This window comes from Haemaphysalis longicornis, unplaced genomic scaffold, assembly GCF_048455015.1.
Source record: "Haemaphysalis longicornis isolate Haplotype H1 unplaced genomic scaffold, Haemaphysalis longicornis Haplotype H1 scaffold_7, whole genome shotgun sequence".
NCBI classification, from domain to species: Eukaryota; Metazoa; Arthropoda; class Arachnida; order Ixodida; family Ixodidae; genus Haemaphysalis; species Haemaphysalis longicornis.
This window is the reverse complement of record NW_027526422.1, coordinates 92,281,733-92,307,013: the sequence shown is the minus strand read 5'-3', so window position 1 is coordinate 92,307,013 and position 25,281 is coordinate 92,281,733. Positions and strand designations below refer to the sequence as shown.

The window sequence follows — 25,281 nt, the reverse complement described above, 5'->3', positions numbered from 1 at the left end:
ATCGAACCGATCCCAGAAGCTCTGCCCCAGCCGGCCCTCTCCATCGAGCAGCCCGGAGAACCGCTAGCGGAGCAACGCACGCACGCACGCACAATAAAAACACTTCAATCAAGGCTGACTCCCGGAAGTGACGAATCCATCACGTGAACGCAAAGGTCGGCGTACGTCACGTCCGCCCAGACCGGCTTCTCTCTTCTCTCTCTTCCGCGCGCCGCCTCCTCCTTTCCCAGAGCCCTGCGAGTCGCCTGTGCCGAGCGCGCAGTCGTCCCTGCGGCGAGCGGAAACGCCCGAGTCCTCTTGGCACGGGAATTTACACGGCGTGCCGAAGCGCTTCTCTCTGGCTTTTGTGCGTGCGCCTATGGTGAGCCACTGTCCGTGATCCACCAAACAGTCTCCAGCTGGATGCGATCATGAAGTGTGCCCCAGTGCTCGTGCTTTTCATCGTCGGCCTCGCCGCCGCGCTCAAAGGTAGGCTGGCTCCCATTTCGCTGTCTCCTCACCCCACCACCGTCCACACGGCTGTTTCCCCGGGCTCCCCCCGAGTGTGCGTCTTGTGTGTGTGTGCGTGCGTGTGTATATGTGTATTGGACAGCGGTGCCTGGGTTTCCATATTTGGCGGATCTAGAGCAGTAGACGACGTTCTCTCGCGGCTCGTATCAGCGTCGCCTGCTGCCTCCTTCGCTTCGTTGTGGAACGCACCGTCGCTTACGTCGGCCTTCGCGCGTCCGAAGCGGCGATACCGCACTGCTTCTCTCCCGGGGTCGTCCCGGTGCCGAGCCTCCGCGCCGTTAGGCCTAGCGCTCCGAGCGGGCGGCGCGCTTCGATCCTTTTCGCTTCTCGCCTGCGACGCTTGCTCTTCGGAAGAGAACGCAGTTTCTGTGTGTTACTGTGAAGCTGGTGTGCGCCGCCGAATCGCCTGACGTGCGGCTACGCAGAATGCCGTTTTAGAAGCGGGAGCTGTTTGTTTACCAGGCGAAGTATGCTATCGGATGCGCTTGCCGAAGGTGCTTGTTACATGCGCCGGAGCTTGGGGGTTGCCATTGGCAACGCTACCTTGCGACCCACTGTTGTGCGCGTTTCAGTATTCCTTGTGGATGGCTCAGCAAGCTTTTGTGAGGTCGGTCGTTAAAACTTGGTGGTTGATGTTAAAGTAACACCGCGGTGTGACAGTGTGCAACCCTTGCCATCTGGCAGTGTTTTTGCTTACCAGGTTATTCCGACTTGCGTGTTTGGCTTATGTAATACCGCAACGCCCTCCTTGATTAATGAAAAATGTTATTCGTCGCAGGCTTAACCTTGGCAAAACCCCAAACAGGATTTAAGAAATAGGAACGAGCAGTGCGCCTTCTTCATATTCGTTGTCCAAGAGTTACGTCATTGTGCGGCTTTCGCATTCGTCATATCTCCTGACAAGGCGGCTTCACCGACAAACATGAGTGGGGCTATTCCGAAACCCAGCGGACTCACATTTGGGTCAAAATCGCGCGGCCGAGGTAATTCTGCCTATGCAAGCGGATGACCCAGTCACCGTGCCGTGGCCAGCTGCTGCTGAAAACGGGCGTCATAAACAACACAGACGAAAAAAAAAGTAACAGCAGACCGAAGCGGAAAAAGGTTCTAGAGAAGAGAACGGGAAAAAGCTACACAATAACGTAAGACATTACTTGTGTACGCTAAAGCGACGGGGGGCCTCTTGGAAAACTGGTAGGCATGCTGGCCGCATGGACCGCCGCCCTACAGCGACGCCGCTCGCTCTCGGCGTAATTATCATTGGACGAAATCACCTCCGCCATTAGTCGGTTCCTTTCCTTCTTTTTTACTCCCAATAGCCCGTTTGGGCGAGCGACTCGACCCGGTCTCCCGCCCTCGGCCGACTGAAATTCCTTGGGCGCGCCACAATGTTATACGTCATACCAGCGCTCCGCTTGCTACAATCTCTCGGCGATTTTCTGAGTAATCGACGAGTGAGCGTTGCACGCGATCCTGTCGTAAGCTCCGGTCGAGGGTGTCGACGCGGATTGAACGGCTATGGTAATGTCATCCTGCCCCGAAGGTTGGTGGGGATGCATTTCCAGTGTCGATTGGCTTGCGGTCAGAGGGTTTTTCGCGAAGCAATGTGCAATGCCTAAATGAACGTCGACCGTTTCTTCGTGTCCGAGCTATTCGTGCAAGGGGAAGTTGGAGCGAAAGAAGTGGCAATGCGCTGTGTTTTGTTGCGGCGACGAGTAGCCGTCGATGGTGGCGGCGCACGGTCGGTTGTTTGTAGCAAGCGGCTGGCTGGCGCGTATTCCATCTCGCGAACTTTCGTCGCCGCGTCAACCGTGGTGGCCCAAAAGTGATTGATGAGCGCATCCTTCGTGGGGCTCACGGCATGTTGAGTTGAGCAGCGGCTGATGGCCCCTCGGGTCCATAGCGGGCATTAGTAACGCTAAGCTTCTCTGTTTTCCCGGCGCATCAAGTCCTCTCGACTGGATCGGCACGTGCGCCAAAGAAAGAAAAAGTCTCGCGGATACAAAGCCCTGAGTGCATACGTTCCCTTGGGAAATTCGGAGACTAGCTCTCCCTGTCGTAAACACAGCTCTGGCTTTTCGGTCTGTTCTCCAGCGAGTTCGCGATGTGTTGTGTCCTGAGTTTCAGTGGTTCAGAGGGAGGTGTGATTGATTACGTGGAGATCTTTCTTCGAGGTTTGCTGGAAATATCTGTGAATGGCGGCGACTGTCTGCGAAGGAACCGAGTTGGGGCGGAAATTGGACCACTTTCGTTGAACCTTGAAGTACTGAAAGCCAATCTTCCGAATTGCCGAACAATTAGGCTTAGCGAAAGAATTAGGCTTAACGCTTCCCGATGTTAGGATGTTCCCAATTTAACTAAATGATTTGTGTGTCCCGCTGACTTTGTAAACGGAGCTCGACTGTTTTCGAATGGAATCGTGGCGGGACGGTAAACGTATAAGCCGCTTCCCGTGTTCGGTTTCCTCGTAAACGTGTCCGTGGAGCACACGGAATGGTATAGATGTTCAGGACACATCAGTAGCGATTTGAAAACTCCCGCGTTGCGCCGCTGTGGTGTGTGCGACTTTGTTACAGAAACAGCGAAAAGAATAAAATTGTGAAAAGGATGCAGGGGAGCCGGGATAATGGCTAAGTTTTTGACACCAAATTGAAGTTGCGTTTAACGGAAACGTTCTGGCGCTGTTTCGCTGCTGTCAATGAACGATTTGAATTCCTCGAAAATACCAAGAAAAGTAAAAAATAAGTGAAGTGCATTCTGTGTTTTGCTCCAGGGCAAGTTCTTAAGGGAGCGTTGACCGCTGTTAAAAGACACAACCTCCCTTATGTCGTACAAAAGAAAGCCACCGGGAACTGATACGCAACCAGAACTTCTATATACAACTTGCGAACAAGGCAACATAATTGTGGAAGGGGTTCATCGCAGGAGATTTCTCTGGTTCATCACAAGGTTTCTTCGGGCGTTTTGTCGCTCGGGAGTCCGTGTGTTCTGGAAGATAATCAAACAGCAGCAGTAGCTTTGTCCGCTAGTAAGAGACAGGAAGTCGCCATAAGCGGCTTCCCTTACTCCTCTGCGTCCGCTCTCTAATGATCTTCTAGTTGCCCCTACGAGCGAAAGGAACGGCAGCAGTAAGATTGTTGTTCTTCTGTTTTTTCCTTTCCTGAATGTCCTTCCCAGAGCTTTGTCCGGCTCGTTAGAGTCGCCCTTAGATGCGGCTTATCGTTTGCCCCCTCGGCTCATATAACCCCGCGCTTTGCTGACGTATGCCAGCATGAGGGATTTTAAAAGCCAAGGAAAATTTCGTCGCACTTAATCCGGGCATTCTTGAAAAGGCTAAAATGCCGAAACAAGCCACATGTCAAAAGAAAATTATGAAAAAGAAAACACCCGCACGAACTTTTCGAACGAACTGTTTCTGTCAAAATGTTGGCCTGTCAGCTTTGTAAATCGGTTAACTTTCCTATGCGGCCTCAACGAGTAAACCCGCCTGCCTGTTTATAACGTTTTATATGTCACGCTGTGGGCGCGCAAGAAGGTGCTGTATTTGTAAATGTAAATGTAGAGGCTATTTGGTTAAACCGAAAATGCTGGGTATTGAGATCCGAGCCTGTGACATTTCGGTTCGAATGCTGTCATGTTACTGCCGTTTCGTTCTCACAGGCGACCCGAAAAGAGGTCCTCGTCTGGGGAAAACCTTGCTGCATTTGCTTCTAGCGCTCTCAAAAAGAAGAAAATTCTTATGCAAGCCATAGTTCATAAAACGAACAAGGAAAAAACACCCGCACGACTTTCTTTAAACGATCTGTTTCTGTCTTTATGTCACAATCGGGGTCTGTCGTGCCGTTTTGTTTGTTTGTTTGTTTCATCTTCCGTTTTTAAACGCACAACTTTTCAGTGCCGTTGAATTTGGGAAAAGACAGAAACGAAGAAAATACCACCCGCGCGACTTCCTTGAATGACTCGTTTTTGTCATATCATGGTCTGTAGGGCGTTTTATTGTTTCATCCTAATTTCCTGGAGGCACTGCGTTTCTGTGCCGTTTTTTGTGGGAGTTGACGAAAGCAGCCTCGGGCTGAACCCCAACGCCTCTGCAGCGTTACGTTACCACTCGCATGCGACCGTTCTTGCGACAGAACGAACCTTCCTTTTTATTTTATTTTTTCTCAGAAAGCGCGGGCTTTTCAAACTACCCGGAAGCAGTCGCAGCGACCCCCGTGCCACCCCGACGGCAATTTCCCTTTTGCTCAAGCGCTTTCGAGCCGCTTTCTTCCTCGCGAGGATCATTTTGCTGCGCGGACTCGCATTAAGTATACGTGACCACCCATGCACGGTAACGAATGAACGAGTGGGTGGTCAGCGAGAGTCGACGGGTGGTCGCCAGCTGTGACCACCCACAGTGCCCATCCCCAAACCACTCTCGCCCGGGGAGTTTGCTTGGTTAGCGTTAATGGTCTTTTCCTCCTCGCACGTTTGAAGCTCGTTGGCGGTGGCACTGTGCGCATGCGCCGTCCGTATGCTCTTGTTTCTCATCCTGACCGGGCACTCTCTGCGCCGTTCTGAGAATGCCGACGACCTCTTCTAATTTAGAAATCCCAACTAAAATAGCACGTCGGGCCTCTCTCTGCCCGCAACACGTCGATTTTATTTGTTAAGTTTCGGTTACTGTCGAACTTGACCAGGGGCGTTGCTGTCTTCTCAGCAATCGAGAAATCACCTCCGGCAATTAGCGAGCAACCCGAAACTCAGCCTGGTTAGCGCCACTCTCTCTCTCTCTCTCTCTCTCTCTCTCTCTCTCTCTCTCTCTCTCTCTCTCTCTCTCTCTCTCTCTCTCTCTCTCTTCTCTCTCTCTCTCTCTCTCTCTCTCTCTCTCTCTCTCTCTCTCTGTCTCGTCTTCGGCCTCGCTCTTAATTATATGGCTAGGTATGACCGGGTCCGACGTGTTCTTCGTGCGTGTTGGACCGGGATACCTTTGGGGGGCTTGGCACGTCGGGACTCGTTAATGTTCTTATTTGAAGTCTCCGAAGGCGGCTCTGGACACGGCGTCGTGCCATTCGATGGTGTAGCTAATCGTACCCGCTTGGAATCCCCATCATTTTGTCCGATCTCGTATACTGAAGTTAGAATTAATGGGAAAAAATGAACACTCTTGTGGTCGCGTCTTAGACTTTCTTCAGCATGTTCCGAAAATAACAGAGGCGGGTTGCTTTCTTCCGCGCGTAATCAGTGGATAACGAAGATTAAGAGGGCTGGGTTTCTTCTTTCGTTGCTGCCTTGACATGTCGTTTTCGCCTCGCTTCCGCGTGATAAGTTTGATGTGTGCGCGAGCGAATTAAATCGCGTTTCTTTACACTGTGTTGGTATACTAGGCTGCGTGTTGCTTATCAAGTACAGGTATTGGGGGAAAAAACAGTTTTCACTACTCCGGCTGTAACTTACCTGCAACATGCCTTGGCAGGTAAAAGAAAAGAGAACAACCCTCAGCTTTGCCGAGAAACAAAATTGTGCATTTATTTGGCGGTTTTGTTTAAATATACCGCGACCAGTCGGTTGTATGAAAGGGCCAAAGAGGCGCAGAAGTGAACTTCACCGATTTTTACCGAAACTAGTGACTGAAAGTTTAGCTCACTACTGAAATAGTGTGGCCTCTCCCCCTGCTTCCGAAGGAAATTCGTGGCTACTGACGTGATTTTCAGTTTTTTGCGTGCCTCTAATAATGAAGCGGGAGTACAAACAACTGTCCGACACCTGTAGTTAGAGGGGACTCATCGCAAGCTTCGAACTTTACAGATGCAAGAACATATGAAGGTGCAAGAAAAATGTCGCGAAAGGCTGCACAGTGACGCAGTGCGAGCACTGTTGTACTTAGGCAAGACCAGAGTAGTTAGCTGTGCGTTTGTGAATACACCGAACATTTGTCCTTGCTGTGTAATCTCAGTAAAAAAATGTAAAATTTTTAACATCTCTCCACAAAAAAGTTAAGAAAAACGTGAAAGCTAAAAGTGCGTCAAACCTTCGTTGAAAGGGTGTCCAATCGATCGTAAACCTTCAAGTACCCAAATCGGGAACAAAGAACGACCCATGCCACTATCTTTCGCGCACAAAGTTCGAATTCAAATTTTATTCATTTATTTATTTACACGTCACGTTTCAAGGAGTGTGGTCAAAAAGCCAGCACAGGCGCTGGCTTGACGAGGACTCTAACCCCGTGTACACACGTCGACGGCAGCGCAGCACTGCCGTTCTCTAATTACAAAGCAAGTGTCATGTATTTAAAAAAAAAGAAAACAAGAACAGAAACAAGTCGAACCTCAGTCGACCAACCAAGTGCGGAATGAAAGTACAGATAACACGCATGCACATTTAGCAGAAGGGCGCCGAATCAACATTGTATTGCTTCCACGATTTAAGCGTTAGGTTTTCTGGCTGTATTTTACATAGGTATAGGCATAGTAAACGCATATACGGACGATCTAAATGTATAACGATACGTGGTTCATGATCGATGCGTGTATTGTCTTATGTAGAAGCGTTCCTTTTTCGCGATTTTGAGTAATCGTTTTGACAATTAATTGAGGCCCGGTTTCACGCACGCGCCGTGTGTCCAAGATATTATCAGACCTTTTTGGTCGACCAACCGGTCTATGGAGAAATACATTAATTTTTTAACAGGACGCCATCGGCCCCACCATCGAAAGCTTTCGCTTTAAAAACTCTTTTGTGAAGCGAGTGTTCTGACTGTTACACAGGCAGAAATCTGATTAACGCATTTGTTGGACGGGACATGTGCACGTTATGCTATGCCTAGATTACCGACGAAAAAGCCATATCGTGATCTGTGGACGTAAAATCACGGCGTGTCACGCAGTTCGGTTGGCTGAGACGGGAAATGACGTCATTCTTGAAAGTTATTAGGACAGCTGCGGCAGCAGTCTGAACCAGGCCTTAGAAGCCGTCTGTAGGAACGAAGAGGACGTTGATATGCGCGGAGCACTAGAGTAGGCGCCGATTCATTGATGAGTGTGGGAGTGTAGGTGCGATATCTCTCTGCCTATTTTCGCCGGCGTTTACTGTTCGATAACAAGCACGGCGGTTGCGTGCTTGCTCACTCTCCCGATGTAGTCGATAAGCCGGTCACTTCGAATTGGTTCGCGTGTACGTGTGTCCGGTTGCCGCCAGTGTCTGTTGACGAGGGAGGGATCCCGAGGCCGTCGTACAAGTGGTTACTAGCACTGGGAAGACTGCGGGCTACGTTATGAGCTAGTCTATATCGCATTCTACTTTTTGCTCTCGCAGTACTGCAGCAGTTTGTATCGCAGCTGTAGCAGCCTACTAGCTTGGGCTTGTCACACAGACGAGCTTAGCTGTGTTGTCTCGAACGCTTAGCTCCTGCATGATCTTTCTGTTCCTTCTGTCAAGAACAAAGGGATACGTAAACTTCTGTTGATAAGCCCCAAAGTCAATTTTTGTGCCTATAAATAACACACAAGAAAGGACTTTACGGTTATTTTGTAGCTCTCGGCAAAGTTGGTACCAGTGGAATAATACAGTAGCCATTTTTCTCTCCCACTTCCCTTCCTCCGTCCCTCCTCTCTCTCTCTCTCTCTCTCTCTCTCTCTCTCTCTCTCTATATATATATATATATATATATATATATATATATATATATATATATATATATATATATATATATATATATATATATATATATATATATTGTAGCGAGAATAATGTACACACGAGACCATCAGGGTAGGTGCCGCGCTCAGGCATCAGCCATATGGAAAAGTCGTCCAATCTACCCGTGAGGGCATGCGTTCACGCCTGTGTCAGCGGAAGCAGAAGCCCCTCAGGAGACGCTTTTGCGCCTGATATCGGCCACCATCTTGACGCTCAGATCTACGCTCGCTTCACCTCTCGCCGGTAAATAAGTCCTCTAAGCCTGAGCCTCGACTATCTCAAGGGTTTCGATTCCACCCCGGAGCTTCGCAACCGGACGCTGTCCACAATGTCCCACGAGTCAATTTAGTCTCCCGCTGCGGCGCAGGGCGCACCCGTGATCTGCTCTGGCTCGTTGCGACAGCGGGACCCCGCTAGGTTCAGCGGCCTGGACGACAGTGATGTCGAAGACTGGCTGTCATCCTATACGTACGCGCGAGTACGCGCAATCACTGGGACAATAAAGCTGAAGTGTATAACGTCGGCTTCTACCTTGACGAGCTAGCCAAGCTTTGGTATGGCAATAACTCACCGGGCATTACTACCAGGTCTGCCTTCCGCACCTGCTTTGCTGGCCGCCCTGCTGCACGCAAGCTCCGCGCGGAGCAACGACTGCGTGTGCGAAGCCACAAAGCTGGTGAAACGTTTACCAGCTATATTGAAGACGTGATTGACTTGCGTAAGCGCGTCGACCCTTCGGTGAGGGAAGCCGACAAGGTCAAGCACATACTAAAAGGAGTAGACGATGACGCCTTTCAAATGCTTCTGACCAAGGACCCACAGACGATTTCTGACGTCGTGAATTTGTGCCAAAGCTTTGACGAGTTGCGAAGGCAGCGGTCTCTCACCCGACGAGCTTGCGGTCAGGCCGAACCTCTGTCGAGTTTGGCACTTGTAAGGGAGATAGTCGAGGCTCACGTAGATGGCTTAGAGGACGTATTTACTGGCGGGAGGTGAAGCGAGCGTAGACGTGAGCGTCCAGACGGTGGCCGATATCAGGCGCGGTGCTTCGGTCTTCCGCTGACACAGGCGTGAACGGGTAGATTTGACGCTAACCTATACTTCAGAACTTGTTCAAAACTTGAACAAATACGCCCCGTGCACTAGCCGCTGAGCTATCAAGTGGGATTTCAGACAAAAAAAAAACGCAAGCTTTTCGTCGTTATGCATCTGCAGAACGTTCCCCTCTGGGCACTTCGCGACTCAAGTATTGACAAATGCTGAGAGACCGAAACTCCGAAACGCTGATCGTTCAATGCGCGTCCGTGACCCGCTTTTTGGGGCTGTTTTTTTTTTCTCTCTTCGTCTTCCTTCCGGCCTTGTGTCGAAAATTTGCTCGAATCGAATGGGGCCGCTCGGTATTTTACATCATTTCCCCGGGGTTTTGCGTGTTCCCACGGCGCACGCTCGCAAAGCGGCTTCATTGCGCCAGCATCCCCATAAATCCCCGAAAAGTCGGAGAAAAATGTTCCCGTTTATGCAACCCATTCGAGCTGTCACAGCCGACGCGTCTTATCGGGGTCATCTCGTCATCCCAGAGCCGTGGAGAGAGAGAGAGGGGGAAAGGGAGAGAGAATCTGGCAGCCGTGGAAGTCGGACACACGCAATGTCCTTCAGCCGTCGTACGGATTTATACATGCGCGGCGAGAGAAGTTCTTCCGTCGCTGGATGTAGACCCCCCGGCGGCGCGCAAGCTTTTCGAAGACGCGCCTCCCGTCTCCGTCTTCGGCTGGCACATCAGATGAACTGTGCTCGGGAGGACCTTGTCGTGTCTCTTCTCCGTTAACACCGCTCCCGTGTCCCCTTTCCGTGGGCGTTTTTTCTGAGCGGCGTTCTCTCCCGCAGCCACGAGGCGTTTGGTTTAGACGTGCGTTAGGCGGAGGAAGCTCTTTGTTTATGCGGCCGCAATGCGGCGTGACTGATTGCCGGGCGTGTGTGGTAGTGCGGCGGTGCCGTGTCTTCTTGGTCCTTATTTTTTGAGCCGAGGCGACGCACGCCGTGAAATCGCGGTTTATTCGCCCCGCAGACGAACTCGTTGATGGTGTTCCGAGCGTTCAGTGGAGCGCCGGAGGCGCTGCCTTGTTGTTGTTGTTGTTGTTGTTCCTGGCGCTGCCTGTGGCGTAGCGCGAGCTCACGTTGTACGTCAAGGGATTGCCATACGCCGTTTACATATTCCGTAAACCTCGGATTAGCCCTGTACACTAAAGTAGCTTGATTGGCAGGTTTCATGTCACTGGTGACATTTTCAGGCGCCAGGTGTTAATGACCGCGTTCCACTACATCAGGATGGGCTGTTGTTGCCGGAGGCTGTCGCCGTTGTCATCACGAGTGTGCAGGCGGCCTCGCAAGGGGATTGGCCAATAAGTTCGGAATTCTGAATTTATAGTGGAAGTGACGGGTCCTCACTAAAAAATGGCCAGGGAGCCAGGAAAGATGAAGTTATGAAGAATTCCAGAAAGCCCATTCTACATGATGCGAATCCACCTGCGAATTCGCAGCTGCTCGTGCGGCAAAACGACCCATTTTCGTAGCTTCCGCAGCAACGAATATAGATCTTTTTGCCGCACGAGTGGCGCCGAAGCTGCGAATTCGCAGGTAAAGAGAGAGAGAAAAGGTAAAGGAAAGGCAGGAATGTTAACCAGGCTACGGCCTAGTATGCTATCCTGCACGGGGGAAAGGGAACAAAAGAAAAAAGAGGAAAATAGAAAAAGAAGGGGAAAGGTACAGACATAGCGTAGAGTGGTGTGCCTGTAGCGGTAGGACACTATAGACAAACAAGTTCAGTGAGTTCACAGCAGTCTTTTGTGCTACAGTCTTTTGTGCAATTCCGTCGTTTTTAGAAAACACAGGAGCGCTTTTGTCGCCTTGTCCGCAGACGACGGAGATGGCCAGTGGCCCAGGATTGTCTCCTCAGAGAACGGGCGCCGAGAGTCTAACTTTCGTAGAGTCGCAGAGAGTTGGCTTCGTTCCGATGAAAACCGTGGACACTCGCATAGGACATGTCGTATGGTATGTGGTGTGTCACAGACTTCGCACGCCTCACTGGCTGCCATTCCAACCAAATAGGAGTAAGCATTTGTGAACGCGACTCCAAGCCAGAGACGACAAAGAATGGTTGCATCGGGTCGTGAGAAGGGGGCGCTGAAGATGGGGGTCCAGGGCGTGGATACAAGCGCTCGTGAACTCTTGGGTGGTCCATTTGGATAGCGTGGTCTTCCGAGCAAGTTTTCGGAGAGTCCTAGCGACGTCCATCCTGGATAACGGGATGGATATGGTCACCGTTTTTTGGTGTGCCAAGCGGAAGGCAGCGTCCGCACTTTCGTTTCCGACAATGCCGCAATGACTGGGAAGCCAATGAAAGGCAATGTCATGACCCGGTTAGATGGCACGGTCGTACAATAGTCTTATCTCGGCCAGCAGCTGTTCATGAGGTCCACGGCACAGAGCTGACTGGAGCGATTGAAGCTTCGCACCATGTCGAACGGGCCGAAGGCTGCTTACGCCGGGAGTGTTTTGTCCCCGCAGGGGATTGGCAAATGAGCCAGGAAGGGTGAATGTATACCGGAAGGGACATGTCTTGGCAGGGAATCGGGCAGGAAGACATGTCCTCGCTAAAGGGTTCGCACAGAACCCAGGAAGTGTGAATTTACGTCGGATGAGTCACCTCGCCCGAGCGCAGTCAGCAGCAGTGACCTGGAGCTGGGACTGTCGTCGCCGCGATGTTAATGGCGAATAGGCGATGCATGGAGGCGTTATTGGGAACGGGCGATAGGACTCACGATCGCCACCGTAATCCTATCACATGACGTAGTACACCCGTGAAAGCATCGTGTGAGAGCATGGCTTCATTTGGGAAATCATTATCTGTGGCGCTGAACTTTCGCAACCACTTTTCTTTTCTTTCTTTTCTGGTTTTAATAACTTTCACGTTGAAATCTTAACCATCAAGAGGATCCAAAGGGTTGCCGGTCATAGCACTGTAATGTTAGCGCGGAGGCTTGCAGCCTATGCAGGAGGCGTTCTCTCTCTCTCTCTCTCTCTCTCTCTCTCTCTCTCTCTCTCTCTCTCTCTCTCTCTCTCTCTCTCTCTCTCGTTAGCGTGGGGGGGGGGGAATAGATCTCGCGGTATCTTTATTGTCTATAACAACACCGCGTCGTCGGGCCTGCAAGAGCAGCACGTCTATTGCCCAATCCTTGTTTTCACAACGGTTTTGAAATTAAAAGGAATGAAAAAATAACATCACAGTGTCTGGCTGAAGTCGTAGCCGCAGCCTCCTGTACGTACACCATCTCGTTATTTTGTCGTTTAAGTTCTTACTTTGCAGCTGTTCTTCTAATCTCCCGTAAGGCCGCATAATTACTTGCTGATCCTCTTACGTCATTTCTTTTTTTCGGCTGGGCGGAGAGTTCTTAAATCTAGTCTAGGCGACATGCACGTAATCAGTCAGGGGCCATAGGCATAGCAGGAGCCGGATCAAGTGTTTCCGAAGTTTCATTCGGTCTGACGTTGCCTCGTGGCGAACTGACCCCTTCGATGTCGAGCTAATGAGAAGGGGAGAAATAAAGGTTAGAAAAGGGGTGGATATATTTGCAAGATGAAAGTCGGCGAAAGGTGGAGTGTCTGATTAAGGTACGCCTGAAATCAGGAGCAGAAAGGTCCTTATTCCCTTAAGACGAACGACCAACGTTCTTTCCTTTTCTTATCTTTATTTTTCTTTTCTCCTTTCTTTGTGACCTATTAGCTCGCCCGACAGTACACTTCTTTCTTCGTACCCTTTTTAATTTTTTTTCTTCTCATTTTTCTTTCCTCTCTCTCTCTCTCTCCCTATATATATATATATATATATATATATATATATATATATATATATATATATATATAAGGTAAGTAGAGGCAGAAACATACAAGAAAAGCAATAACGTAATAAAATTTTACTGACGTTTCAGGAATACTTTCTGTCTTCAAGCAAGGAAGTCCTCTTCCCGAAATGTCAGTCCTGGAACTTTCTTTAAATGTTTTTCGCGTGTGTCTGTGTCTTCTAAGTACCTTAGTTTCTCGCGCTCCGTGTGAGTTTTAGGTTCCCGGACTCACTCTCTCTCTCTCCCTATATATATATATATATATATATATATATATATATATATATATATAAGGTAAGTAGAGGCAGAAACATACAAGAAAAGCAATAACGTAATAAAATTTTACTGACGTTTCAGGAATACTTTCTGTCTTCAAGAAAGGAAGTCCTCTTCCTGAAATGTCAGTCCTGGAACTTTCTTTAAATGTTTTTCGCGTGTGTCTGTGTCTTCTAAGTACCTTATTTTCTCGCGCTCCGTGTGATGAGTTTTAGGTTCCCGGACTCACTCTCTCTCTCTCTCTCTCTCTCTCTCTCTATATATATATATATATATATATATATATATATATATATATATATATATATATATATATATATTAAAGGGGAATAGCGGTCACAATGGTAGTTGATAAAGTTGATATGGGGGTTTATTTAAGGCGTAGCGTAAGGCAACGGGCCGAGCGTAGGTCCAGCCGGTATGAGCTCGTGAGCGTGAACGTCCGAGTCGGGCCTTCGTCGTCTTCATGATAATCCTCAGGGCATACCCGATTGGGCAAATGGCGCTTCGGCATCTAATATTGTTGTGCAGCGTTAACTCTTCTCGTTACTAATATATATATATATATATATATATATATATATATATATATATATATATATATATATATATATATATCCCTTTTTTTGTGACGTAGCCCATGACACATCGATGCGAGTTTGCCCGCGTTCACTGGTTATCCTTCGTGTACCGTACAGCCAGGTGCGTTTCGAGGTAAAACATGTGTTCGGGGTCTCCCTCCCGTTTATCGGGCGTGCTCGGACGGAGCCAGCTGTCTCCTTACCTTGGGTACTTTCTCTCCAACTTTTTTGTTTACTTCTTGATTTTTTATTCTGCTCTCTTCAAATGAGCACGGTGTTGGTGTGTTGTTAATCGCGTCGGCCGCGCGTTCGTTTGCCAAACGCGCGCGCGCCGGCCAGGTGTTCTGATTGACCTTCGATTCCTCCGCCGATAGCCGTTCATAGGGAGGATCCAGTGCATAGACGAGGAAGGGGCCAGACTGGAGCTGCGATTTTAGTTGTAGGGGGAATTTTGGTTCGTGATGCCTCGTAATTTATGCGTCCAATTGCCATAGAGTATTTCGGCTAGCCCTTTCAGATAAGCGGGTTACTATAATAATAATTACGGTTATAATCCTAGATTCTAAGGACGCCATTATCCAATGCGGGCGATAGATCTTTACTATGTCGGCATAGCCCCCCCCCCCCCTCAAAAAAAAGGGGGGGGGGGGAAGAGTCGCCGCAGTGTTTGTGGTACGCGCTGGTAAATTGCGCGCTTACGTTTGATGGCCGATGCCGGGTCACATCTTTCGCATTGCGCGCGTTTTAACTGACTGGGTAAAATATTTCAACTGACGCTTCAACTCGTCACTCTGAGGGATCGGCACGAGAGGTGTTATTCCTCTCATATACTCTTTGTGCGTAGACAAAACTGCGCGCTTGAAGTATTTCAAGGTTAGCGTAATGCGTACCAGCATTTATAGTTTTCTTTGTTCAAAGCCAGCCGCGATTTCAGGAACGCCGAGTCCGGCACTAAGAAAGGAGCCACGTCATTAATCACTTCCAAGGTTAACGCAAGTTAGGTTTGTCAATTGATATGCTAACATGTTGTTCGGCCCAGTAGTTTGCACGGCTATAACCCGGTCGAGTTGACCGTGCGATGAAACACGAAAATACCGGCGTACGTGTCGCAAGACTCGTATACCGAGTTCCTTTGCTTTTTTAAGCCAGGCTTACTAGTAACCCAAGGGTAGGAGTATGAGTGCCAGACGTTGATGTAACCCAAGAAGACAGATTTATCTTCCCGTCACGCTCTGCCAGTATCGAAGGCGACGTTCGGCGAGACTCCGTGAAAAGAAAATAAATAAAAAGTGCATAGGGCCGTCTCTAGGGCGTGCCGTCGCTATGCGTGGTCGTGTGCGTTGGACCATTAAGTCGCGTCGTCACGACGCAAGGCACGTTACGCAATCGCGTTTTTGTAAGCTGTATGAGATGAAGGTGCGTCAGGAAGGGGTATTCTCAAAAGCAGGGAGGTCCGAAAGAAGCCGAGGATAAAGCCTGGTCTGCCGTAGAGGATGTAGTGTGTGCGCTGGTGACGTTTGGAAACACCGTTGACGACAATTTATAGGCAGGCATGACGCGGGCTACTAATACAGCGCGCCGCGGGCTGGCTATATGTATATGGGAGCCCTTGATCGATGCGATTGATTGCGATGTTCGTAGCCCGTGTGCTGTACTTATATCCCATGGCGGCTGTACCTTGCTTCACTTATACACTCCTACGGTTCCCCAGACGTGCGCTAGCGTTACGAAACACCGTCCGGAAAGAAGATAGATGTGCAATCGTGTGCATTGTATGATTAAAACACGCGTTGCCCCCGATGCGTGTAGCATTTCGGACCTCTTGATCAGTTTCTGTTATCCGATGGCTCAATGTCGAGGTGGTTACTCTGCTTCGTGTGGTAATGGTTATATGTTCGTCTCTTGTCGGCGACTGTCGCGTTGCTAAGACGGCATGCAGAAACGCATTCAGAGTGCGTTGAGGAACCGCGGGTGGGTCGTACATAATTAGGGATCTCTTGCTGCATTGAAGGTCATGCGACGTATTCCTTTTCTATTTTTTTTTTTTTTTGCGATGAGCAGACTCGTAGCATGGCTAAATAAATTAATAGCGCTAAAAAGGGGACATGGACGAAGTGATCAGGACAGACACACACACACACGGCCTGATTGTTTCCCCCTCCGCAGCGCTACGAAGTACAGTCACGAATCAACTCGCCTAATATGAACGAACTTCATATAGGTCGAGCGGATTGACACTTTTCCGTGACATTGTGGTCTCAACGCCCGCCTACTGTTTGCAGCCGGCTTGTGTGAACCCGAACGCAAAGCCGGATTTCGTTTTTCGTCAAATTTTATGGCTTTGCAGCCAGCAGGACTCGCAAGAGGCAGGCTGTAAAAATCGGTGTTGATGTAAGATCTAGAAAGCGTGTTCGTTTCGGTCGTAGCTGTGGGCCCACTCCTACATTGGCCCCATGGCCTGCAGTATTGTGTAACTAGAACAATAAACAAATGGCTCAATTTGCTAAGAAAGGAGTTTCAGGGAGAGAGGACCAGAACGGAGGCGGCGAATATTGCAGCGGCCGAAGCTCGGCTACACGGCCCGTAATAAGCAGCGCCCGAAGGGGTAGAGCAGTTAGGCGAACAGGTAAGGCCAGACGCTGCGCTCAGAGAGAGAAGCCGTTGCGGGAAAAGTAAGCAAAAGTAAGCATAGCTGGGACGAGCGCCGAGCTGGTTTAGCCAGCCGTGCGTCATCATCGCAGTCAATGACTGCGCCGTTTAAAACAGACAAATGCGTCCCCGTAGGAGGAGGCGGCCGCCGGAGCCTTTGAGGTCTTGCTCGCAACGGGGCGAACACAGTCAGACTGGCGTCGCCTCCGGTACTCCCACGCCTCGTGTAGCACGTATCAGTATGCCAGTCTCGCGTATCCTGCCGTCTTTGTTGTTGCTTTGCCAGTTGGGCCTGGGTTCGGCGGGCGGCGACGGAAGCCGACGTCTGCTGGTCGTGGCGGGGGTGAATGCTCTCTGCGTTGCCGCTGCTTCACGCGCGCGTTGAGAGGGAAACAGGTGAATGCCGCTGCTGGAAACAGGTGGAAGCGTCGGCGTCACCGCCCGTCGCAGGATGAGGGACACGTTCAAACTTAGAAGTTTCGTGATTGATTGATTGATTGATTGATTGATTGATTGATTGATTGATTGATTGATTGATTGATTGATTGATTGATTGATTGATTGATTGATTGTAAGGTTTAACGCGCCGGCGCAACGCAGCCGATGAGGCGCGCCGTAGTGGAAGACTCTCGATTAATTTTTACCACCCGGGGATCTTTAACGTGCGCCAAAATCTCGTGCACACTTCGGAGTTTCTGCTTCTCATCGTTTTCCTCCTCGTGCAAGCGGGTTGGCTGTTAGGGGTCTTAGTTTCAGTTTATTATTCGAAACAAAATGTACAGCGCGTGGAAAACGATATACAAAAAAAGGGGTTAGCACTGTAATTGGTAGTAAAGTTTAATGAGTAGTAGAAGAAAAATTCTGAGCAGCAGCGAACGTTATGAAGACTGTGTTTCTGGCCACTCGCGCCACCGTACTTCTACTCTTCCGGTTAGGTGATAGCCGGAGACACGGTGTACTAAGCGACGGAGCTCTCGCACCGGCAGCAGCAAAAAGCAGCGGCAGCAGACACGCCGGCGGGCGGAGAGTTGCCTGCTCGCATCGCGCGACATGTGCGCGGCTTGCGTTTCGGGTTGCCTGCCGTTCCTGTCGCGCGCCCAGACGCGTACGAGACGCAGCTGTGCGTGTTTGGCGGCTGCCCGTCGCGGCACGTCTGGCGGCATCGTCGTGTTACACAAGATCCCCTCCCCGTATGCATACGAGGCTCCGCCTTACAAAGGATTTGATACTTTGTTAGGACTGACTCAGCTTATGTCTGTATGGCTGCCGGGAGACGTGCTTCCGTCAGCACTCGTAGGTAACACGACGCGTCATCATCATCATCATAATCATAATCATAATAAGCGTCATGGCCGTTTCCTAATTTTCGCGAGAAGCAGACCGGCTGCTTGGACGCGTTTGAGAAGGGCTGGGAGGCACTGCTGCTGTTTTCCTACCGCTAGGAGCACAGTCCCGCTTCTCGTAGCACAGAACGGCGGCTCATGCTGACAATGGCAGTAGTAGTATAGTGCACTATAGCAGTAGGAATGGCGTGACATCGTACCCCCCTACCCCTCCACCCTTCTTGAAAATTGGGTACGTAATCCCTGTTCTGATAAGGGGCGGTGATGCGTGGTGAATACCCCCTCAACATCTTCCTGCATCCTCCTCTACGTCTTCCTTCCACTGTTACGACCCCTCGCTTTTCCGCGACCATCAGAGAATTTCGAACGAGTCTTCCGTGCGAACACTTGGAGTCGCCAACACGGAGTGCGCGTCTTCGCCCCTGTACATCGGCCTCTACTCCCTGCGCGAACCGTCTTCGAAGACTTCCACGACCGCAAGATTGGCAGGAGGGCGCCGGTAGGCAAGACTCTACGTTCAACGACACTACCCCTCAGCTCGAAAGGCGCTCCTTCAGGTGTACTCCCTCCCGTTTTTTTTTTTTTTTTTCCCTCTCTCTCTCTCTTTTTTCCGTCTTCTCGTCGTTTCCGTTTTCGCGTGGAAGGGATTCTTGGTAAGGGCGATGACGTTCGCCTGCTGCTGCTGCTGCTGCTGTTGCCCCTTTAACGCCAAACTCCTTCCTCCCCATGTTTGCGTTTGGTTGTCGTCGTCATAGCGCGCAGGCTTCCTGTCGTCTCTCTCCGCCGGGGTCCCCCGTCTGACAGGTTCCGGAATAGAGCCAGGTCGGTGGTCGGCGCCGCCACCCGCCCGAGCGTCGGTGCTTCGTCAAAACACATCACTGTCGCGCCGGCTTCCTGAGACGCCCGAGAACTGACGGGGAGCGTGTCGACGGAGTGGCGCTGTCGCTTCTGGGCGTTTCGCGCGTTGCGTACGCATGAATGGGAAACGGGTTGGTTACTTCGCGCTAGGTGGTTTCGAGGTAAGGTACGGGCCAATAACAGTGGTGCTGCGCCAAGTTCAGTCCGGTTGATCGGGCAGCAAAGAATGGACCACGGCATCGCGAGACAGGAACGGCTGGAGGCACAGAGGAGAAGGCTTTGTCATGGTGGTGGTGGTTCCAGTGAATGGCGCGTGCCCACTCAGGGGGATTGGCCAGGAAATGGGCGCTTTACCGAATTTTCGTAGGGAAAGAAAAATATTTAAACATTAGAATGGATTAGCAGTAGATGACTAGAGAAATAAAAGTAAGGAGATTATAGAACTAAATAAAAAAAAATAAAAACGAGCACCGTTTAATGAAAATTGGAAGTAAGAAACACGAAGAAAGAAAGTGGTACAGACGAAGCAGTGAGCTAGGCGCGCATATACTTGCAGTGAACACAGGCAAGCTGGTAATGATGATGGTTATGATGCTGGGTATGATCGTGATGACGATACGCCAACTTACTAAGAAAAAAAAGTGATAGAACTGCAGTCTTTGGGGGTCAGCACTCTTAAAAAAAGGGTTGTGGCATTCACTAAAGGAACACTAACAAGTTACTTGTCCCAATATACATTAGGTGCGTTGTGACTGGAGGCAGTAAATGCGGCACTAGTCAGGGTTACTAATTGAAGCAGGCAGGAAGCAGAGTGATAACGCCCTTCTGAGCTACATGCGTTTACTAACTGGCCAGGCATAACCTAGTCATAAGCATGACCTTAATCGAGTGTATACTACTTCCTACACCCAGTTAATTTCCTAAACCTGCAGTTGCTAGTGGCAGACCGTACGTACCTCACCGCGGGGTAGTAAGGTTCGTAAGGATTTAGCAAATACGGCCGCACTACCCTTTCACGACCTTTTTTTTTTATTAAGAGTGAGCAGCATAGGATCATCGGAGCCGTCGTAGCCGGGTCATGGTAACCTGGGCGGGCCCTTCTCATCCTGTCCTTTGCAGGAGTGTTGTGGACGCGATGCACTGGTGCATTATTCTTGGCGGTGGTTTACGCGTTCTTGACATCTTCGACTAAGCAACCTGTACAAGGGGACAGTGTAACCGTGCTCTTAATTGAGCGACATCGCTGAAACGGACATGCGGTGTTTTGCCTAGCGGTGTGTCCTCAGAACTCAGCGGCTGACTGCCACGGCGCATTGCCCGCTTTACACCCTAAAATGTCACAGGCGCCAGAAAAATGCTATTCTTTAGAGAGCAAGCGACAGTTCGCTCCCTTTTAGAAGATTTAGAAGATGCCGGTTGAGCCTTCTTGCGGTGTTTGCGCGAACTTGCTTCGACTCCCCCATGGCCTCCGCGATCGGCCACGGGCTCCCCCCTCGTCGTTCGTGGAAATACGGTACACATAAAGGAAATGGCTGGTACGACGTAGGTACAAGACACATGTCTTGTATTCGCGCATTGAACCCCCATGTGCGTCTCGTGCATCGTCCCAGCAGTCGTTAACTGCCCAGGTCACAGCTCATCGCTCCTTCAGCACTGTTTCTGAACTTCCACGCCACGGAATTTGCTGCTGAGCTTCGTGCGACCTCAGTAAGCCATTTGCTTTTCGACGTTAGGTTGCAATAGACGGGTAAACATGGGTAGGCTGTTCTACGCGGGAGCATTGCCAGTGTCAACCTAAGTTGGGGACGCAGCACGCTAAACTATTAGAAATGCGTGCGCAGCTAAGCTAAATTGTTCGTCTCTCCGATTCATCATTTTGAACTGCTCAGAATTACACCGGGGCAGCTCCGCACTTTTTATTGCCCGTAGAATTTATATTCCGAGAGCAGTCCTGGACTGCTCACGAGCCCCCAAGGACTGTCCTGCACAGGCAAGTAAAAGAGGCCGTGTATCCCATCTGTCGCGCGGAACGGACTGCGGCGTTCGAGGCTGGTTCATCAGCGCGCACGCATAGTCCTCCGAGTCCCTTGTCTCTGACAGTGAGGCCTTCGGCGGTGACTGCGTGCACCGATAGGACCGTAAAGGCAGCAGCAGCATCATCCTCTTCTTTTTCTTCGCTGCCCCCTCCTCGGGCTGGATCGAGTGTCGTCGACTGCGGAGGCAAAAGGCCCGACGATCGGCATTGTCTTTCACTCCTCCATCAGCGTTTCATGTCACGTTCGGCACCGGCGCGCACAAGGCCGAATAACAGGCCCGCTGGTGAGCCTGCTACTGCCTCGTCTGTCGCGTTGTCCCTGCTCTGGTGTAGATAGGGATTCCTTCCTCCTCCGGCTCTCTCATTCGTCTCTTCTCGCGTCTGTACAAACTGTGCACCCCGGGTGGATCGACGAGCGTGACTTGTCTTCTGCCGTGTCGTTGGCTCGTTAGGAGGGCGGAGCCATTCTCGGTGTCGTCGGACCGGAGTTCGAAGCAGCAGCCGTAGGAGCAGCATTTGCGATACGGGGAGGAAGAACTGCGGCTGTCGCTTCTAAGTGGCCCGACCATGGATGCGGCGTGGCGCTTTCGATGGTTACAGCGCTTGTTCGTGTACATTCGTTATGGGGTGTGTACAGCGTTAAGCTACGTGCACACTAGCGTCGAACGTGTCGTGCCGCCCTGCCGACGGCCGCCAGCGGCGTCGCGCCGCGCTGCGGGTGAAGGCTGCGGCACGACGCCACTGGCGGCCGTCGGCAGGGCGGCACGGCAAGTTTGACGCTAGTGCTTAATGCTGTACCCACATATCATCTCATTCGGCATTGGTGTAATTTTTATCCCCAATTGTTGCATTTGTCCGAAGTTTAAGGCGGCACTGAAGTCCTTCACATTCGTTTGAGCAGTTTTTCTGCATAATTTCCCACATGTTCTACGTCAACGTCGAATTTCACGTTCCAGTTGAGCGTGTGGACGACCGTACCATAAAGCGCGCATCAGCTGGACGTGACAGCAGTTCCTTGCTCGTGACCGTATAGTTCGGTAGACGCGAATGCACGCGGGTAATGGTGTAATGTGTCAGAATTAACCATGCATGTATTGACTGATTGCTCGAACTGGCGGCATTACTAGGGAGAACGTAACGTGCTGAGTTAGGCGGTTAGGTTAGGGTGAACATATACACCGCCTTAGTTCTCGTAGAGCTTCGACTCTTGTGCGTATTTTCAACCCCCTACCCGGGATTCAGGTTATGCGGTGCTTACTATGTATCGAAACCCCGAGTTCACGCGCGCGACCTGTATCCACGTGACGTCATTCTCTGCGGCATTCCCGGCAGAAAACTGTCGGCCAATGAGAGTTAACGCTGTTTGGGACAACTTTGTGGCCTCCGGCGGGCAGCGCGCTGTGGGGCGTATGCAATGCGAGGGGACGGATTGCCGCGTAATAAGATTGGACCGGAGCGATGACTACGGAAGAACGGGCCTTTCCGGGTGGAATATATAGTACCTGGGCGGCCGAATCGATACGGGATTACGTTTGCCGGCTGCTCGCGAAAGGTCGCGAGGTCGTGATTCTCCGAGAAAGCTTCCCCTCCTCCTCCCTCCACCGGCGTCTTTGTTATGCCGCTCCGGAGGGTTCCGAATTCCTGTCGTGCCTCGGCCATTCTTCGCTCTCCTGACGTCACCGGCCTATATGCGGCAGATATGCCCGCTCACCGCAGGTCGCGCACACGCTACAGCTGCCGAAATGGGATTGTCGGCTGGAGCGGTGCACGGGCGAGCAAAAGTAAGGAAACGCTGGGAGTACGAACTGGATAGATATTCTTCCGTATGTACAGGAGGCAAGGTTATGTATAAGAGAGCACCTTCGGTCCGTTGGGGCCGACGTTCCGACAAGGAACTTATCTCTTCAGGGCAACAAAGGTCAACGAGTCATCATCATCAGCAGCAGCCAATCTACGCCCACTGCATGGCAAGGGCCTCTCCCATAGATCTCCAATTATCCCGGTTCTGCGCTAACTGCGACCAATTTATCCCCGCAAACTTGTTGGTCTCATCTTCCCATCTAACTTTATGCCGCCCCCTGCAACGCTTGCCTGCTCTAGGGATCCACTCTGTTACCCTTAATGATCGACGGTTATCCTGCCTTCGCATTACATGCCCCCCCCCCCCCCCCCAGTCCATTTCTTCTTCTTAATTTCTACTAATATGTCCTTAACACGCGTTTGTTCCCTGACCCACTCCGCTTTCTTCTTGTCCTTTAATGTTACACCTATCGTCTTCCGTTCCATTGCTCGCTGAGTCGTCCTCAATTTAAGTTGAACCCTTTTAGTGAGCCTCCAAGTTTCTGCCCCGTAGGTGAGTACCGCAGAGATGCGGCTGTCATACACTTTCTTCTTCACAGACAATGGTAGGCTGCCGTTCATTATCTGAGAATGCCTGCCGAATGCACTCCACCCAATTCTTTTCCTTCTAATTATCTCTGTCTCATGTCTGGGATCCGGGGACACAAATATTCACTTACCGCTTCCACCGCCTCGCCACCTATTTCAACGAGTATCGGGATAAACGAGTCAACGGTCAACGATCAACGAGTATCAGATTAAAATTGGGTTGTATGGGCTTGAGGTTTGCCGGTCACCGCTTGGGATGCCTGTTTAAAAGCGTCTGAAAGTTGACACAGCCCGCTCACTTCGCAAACGTCGCAAAAAAAGAAAGAGCGTTCCGTATTCTGTTCGCATTTTCTCTTCGTGCGGCGGACGATACTTCGTTTTTGTGGTACGATTTTCGCCCACATGTTCGAATTTATGTGGTCTATATATACTTTGCACGGAACCCACAAATGCTGGAAGTAAGGGGGGGAGGAGGGGGGCTGTGCCTTCAGGTAAGCGCAAGAAAAACTTTGTATATCAGTAGGGTGGTTCTATGTGTCACTTATGGCTGTCCAAAACTGCTCCGAAGCAGCCCCGTATTTTATTTGGTCATGGAATTCTAACACCTATTGCTAGTGCAGTCGTGTAGTGCCCGCGAACCGCTCAGTAGTATTCTGGACTGACAAAAAAAAAACGAAAAAAAAGAGAAGGACCTAGCAGGGACTCAGTTGAGCGGAATGAATAAGACCGGAATCTCCAAAGATACACAAAGAACGTTCTCTACTCTCGAAGGCGAGTCAGAATGCCTGGGAAGGGAACGATGACTGCATTTTTTCTTGCGGGATTCTTTTTATTCCGTGGCGTATAGTTGGCGAAGGCTGGCGCCGAATTTGCATCGCCAGAAAGAAGGGTCCGCGTCCGCGGCTTACGTGACCTCCGTTGCGAATGAATTCGGAGTAGCCGTTCTCTCTTTTTCTCGGTCGCTGTCACAGCTACAACAGCATGGCGTGTAACGAGGTTTTGTGAGCGCTGTGCGGCGGCCGAAGAAACGCTCCCAGAATTGGGTCCCTCTCGTCACGGCGTCCCTCCGTAAGTAGTTGTCCGGTCACGCTTTCTCGCTGCGCGGACCATCTTACGTTTAACGTTGTACGCCGTATACGGCATCTTCACCCCCACCCCCCTCCTTGCGTCTCTCGACGTCGGTGCGTCGTTTCTCAACCCGTCCAGCCTTCGCCGGGTCACTTGACTCACGAAAGTGGCTTGCATACGGCGTAATGGTCGTCTCGTCTTCTGTTCTTTCTTCTCTGTTGCACTAAGTTATGTGGTGGTGGCAGACGATGCAATGACTCCGTGCGTGCGTTTGTGTAGCGGTCGTCTGCGGGCGTGCTCCGAATGACTGCCCTGCGCGGCCACTTTCACCGAAATTCGTGTTTCCAAATCGTGACCGTGCGACGGGGTTACACTGCCGATTTGGGTAACGGACCGGTACTCTCTTTGTTCGCGTGGCATGGTTGCGCCGGGGGCGTTTTTGTTGTTGATGTTCTTCGCTTTTTGTGACGTCACGTGCCGCCCTTTTTGTCAATTTTATCGCTGTTGTTCTCGCCGGGCCTAAATGTGTGGGCGGAGCAGCGCCATTTCGATACGGCGTCTGTGTAGTAGTACTGCTCAGCTTTGCTTCGAGAAACGTGAAATACGATGGAAAAACTAGTGTCTTTCTGTCTCTTAGCGTCCTCCTTTCTCCATGCATCCGTATTTCCTTCCCTTGCTTTCTGTGCAGGCTTGCATGTTTGTCTACATCCAATTTACGACAAATTACGTTCGACGCAGAGCCGACGAAACCATTAGTGGCGAGTTAGGGTTTAAACTCTCCTTATGCCTTGACTAGTCTTTTCCACTTATAACGCAACAGCGAACACGCTGAGCTACTGAGCCCGAGGCCGTGGTTTCGACATTTCTCGCCTCGATATGCGAGTTTTATTGAGGGTTAATTACGGCACGGCATCCTGTCCGGGAATTAATTCATGCGCGACAGTGTGTTCCGTAGAGTAGATTATATTACAAATGCACTTATTAAGCCTGTCAAATTT

The 25,281-nt window shown here is 50.6% G+C and overlaps 1 protein-coding gene across 1 annotated transcript in view; it reads left to right on the top strand.

Annotated features, from left to right (window-relative positions):
- The first annotated feature begins 221 nt into the window (after positions 1–221).
- Cals (calsyntenin 1) overlaps positions 222–25,281 on the top strand; it is a 172,231-nt gene continuing 147,171 nt past the window's right edge. The window contains exon 1 of the mRNA XM_077678045.1: positions 222–468. Coding sequence (XP_077534171.1) covers positions 411–468 — 58 coding nt within the window. The 5' untranslated portion in view covers positions 222–410. The remainder of the gene's footprint in view (positions 469–25,281) is intronic.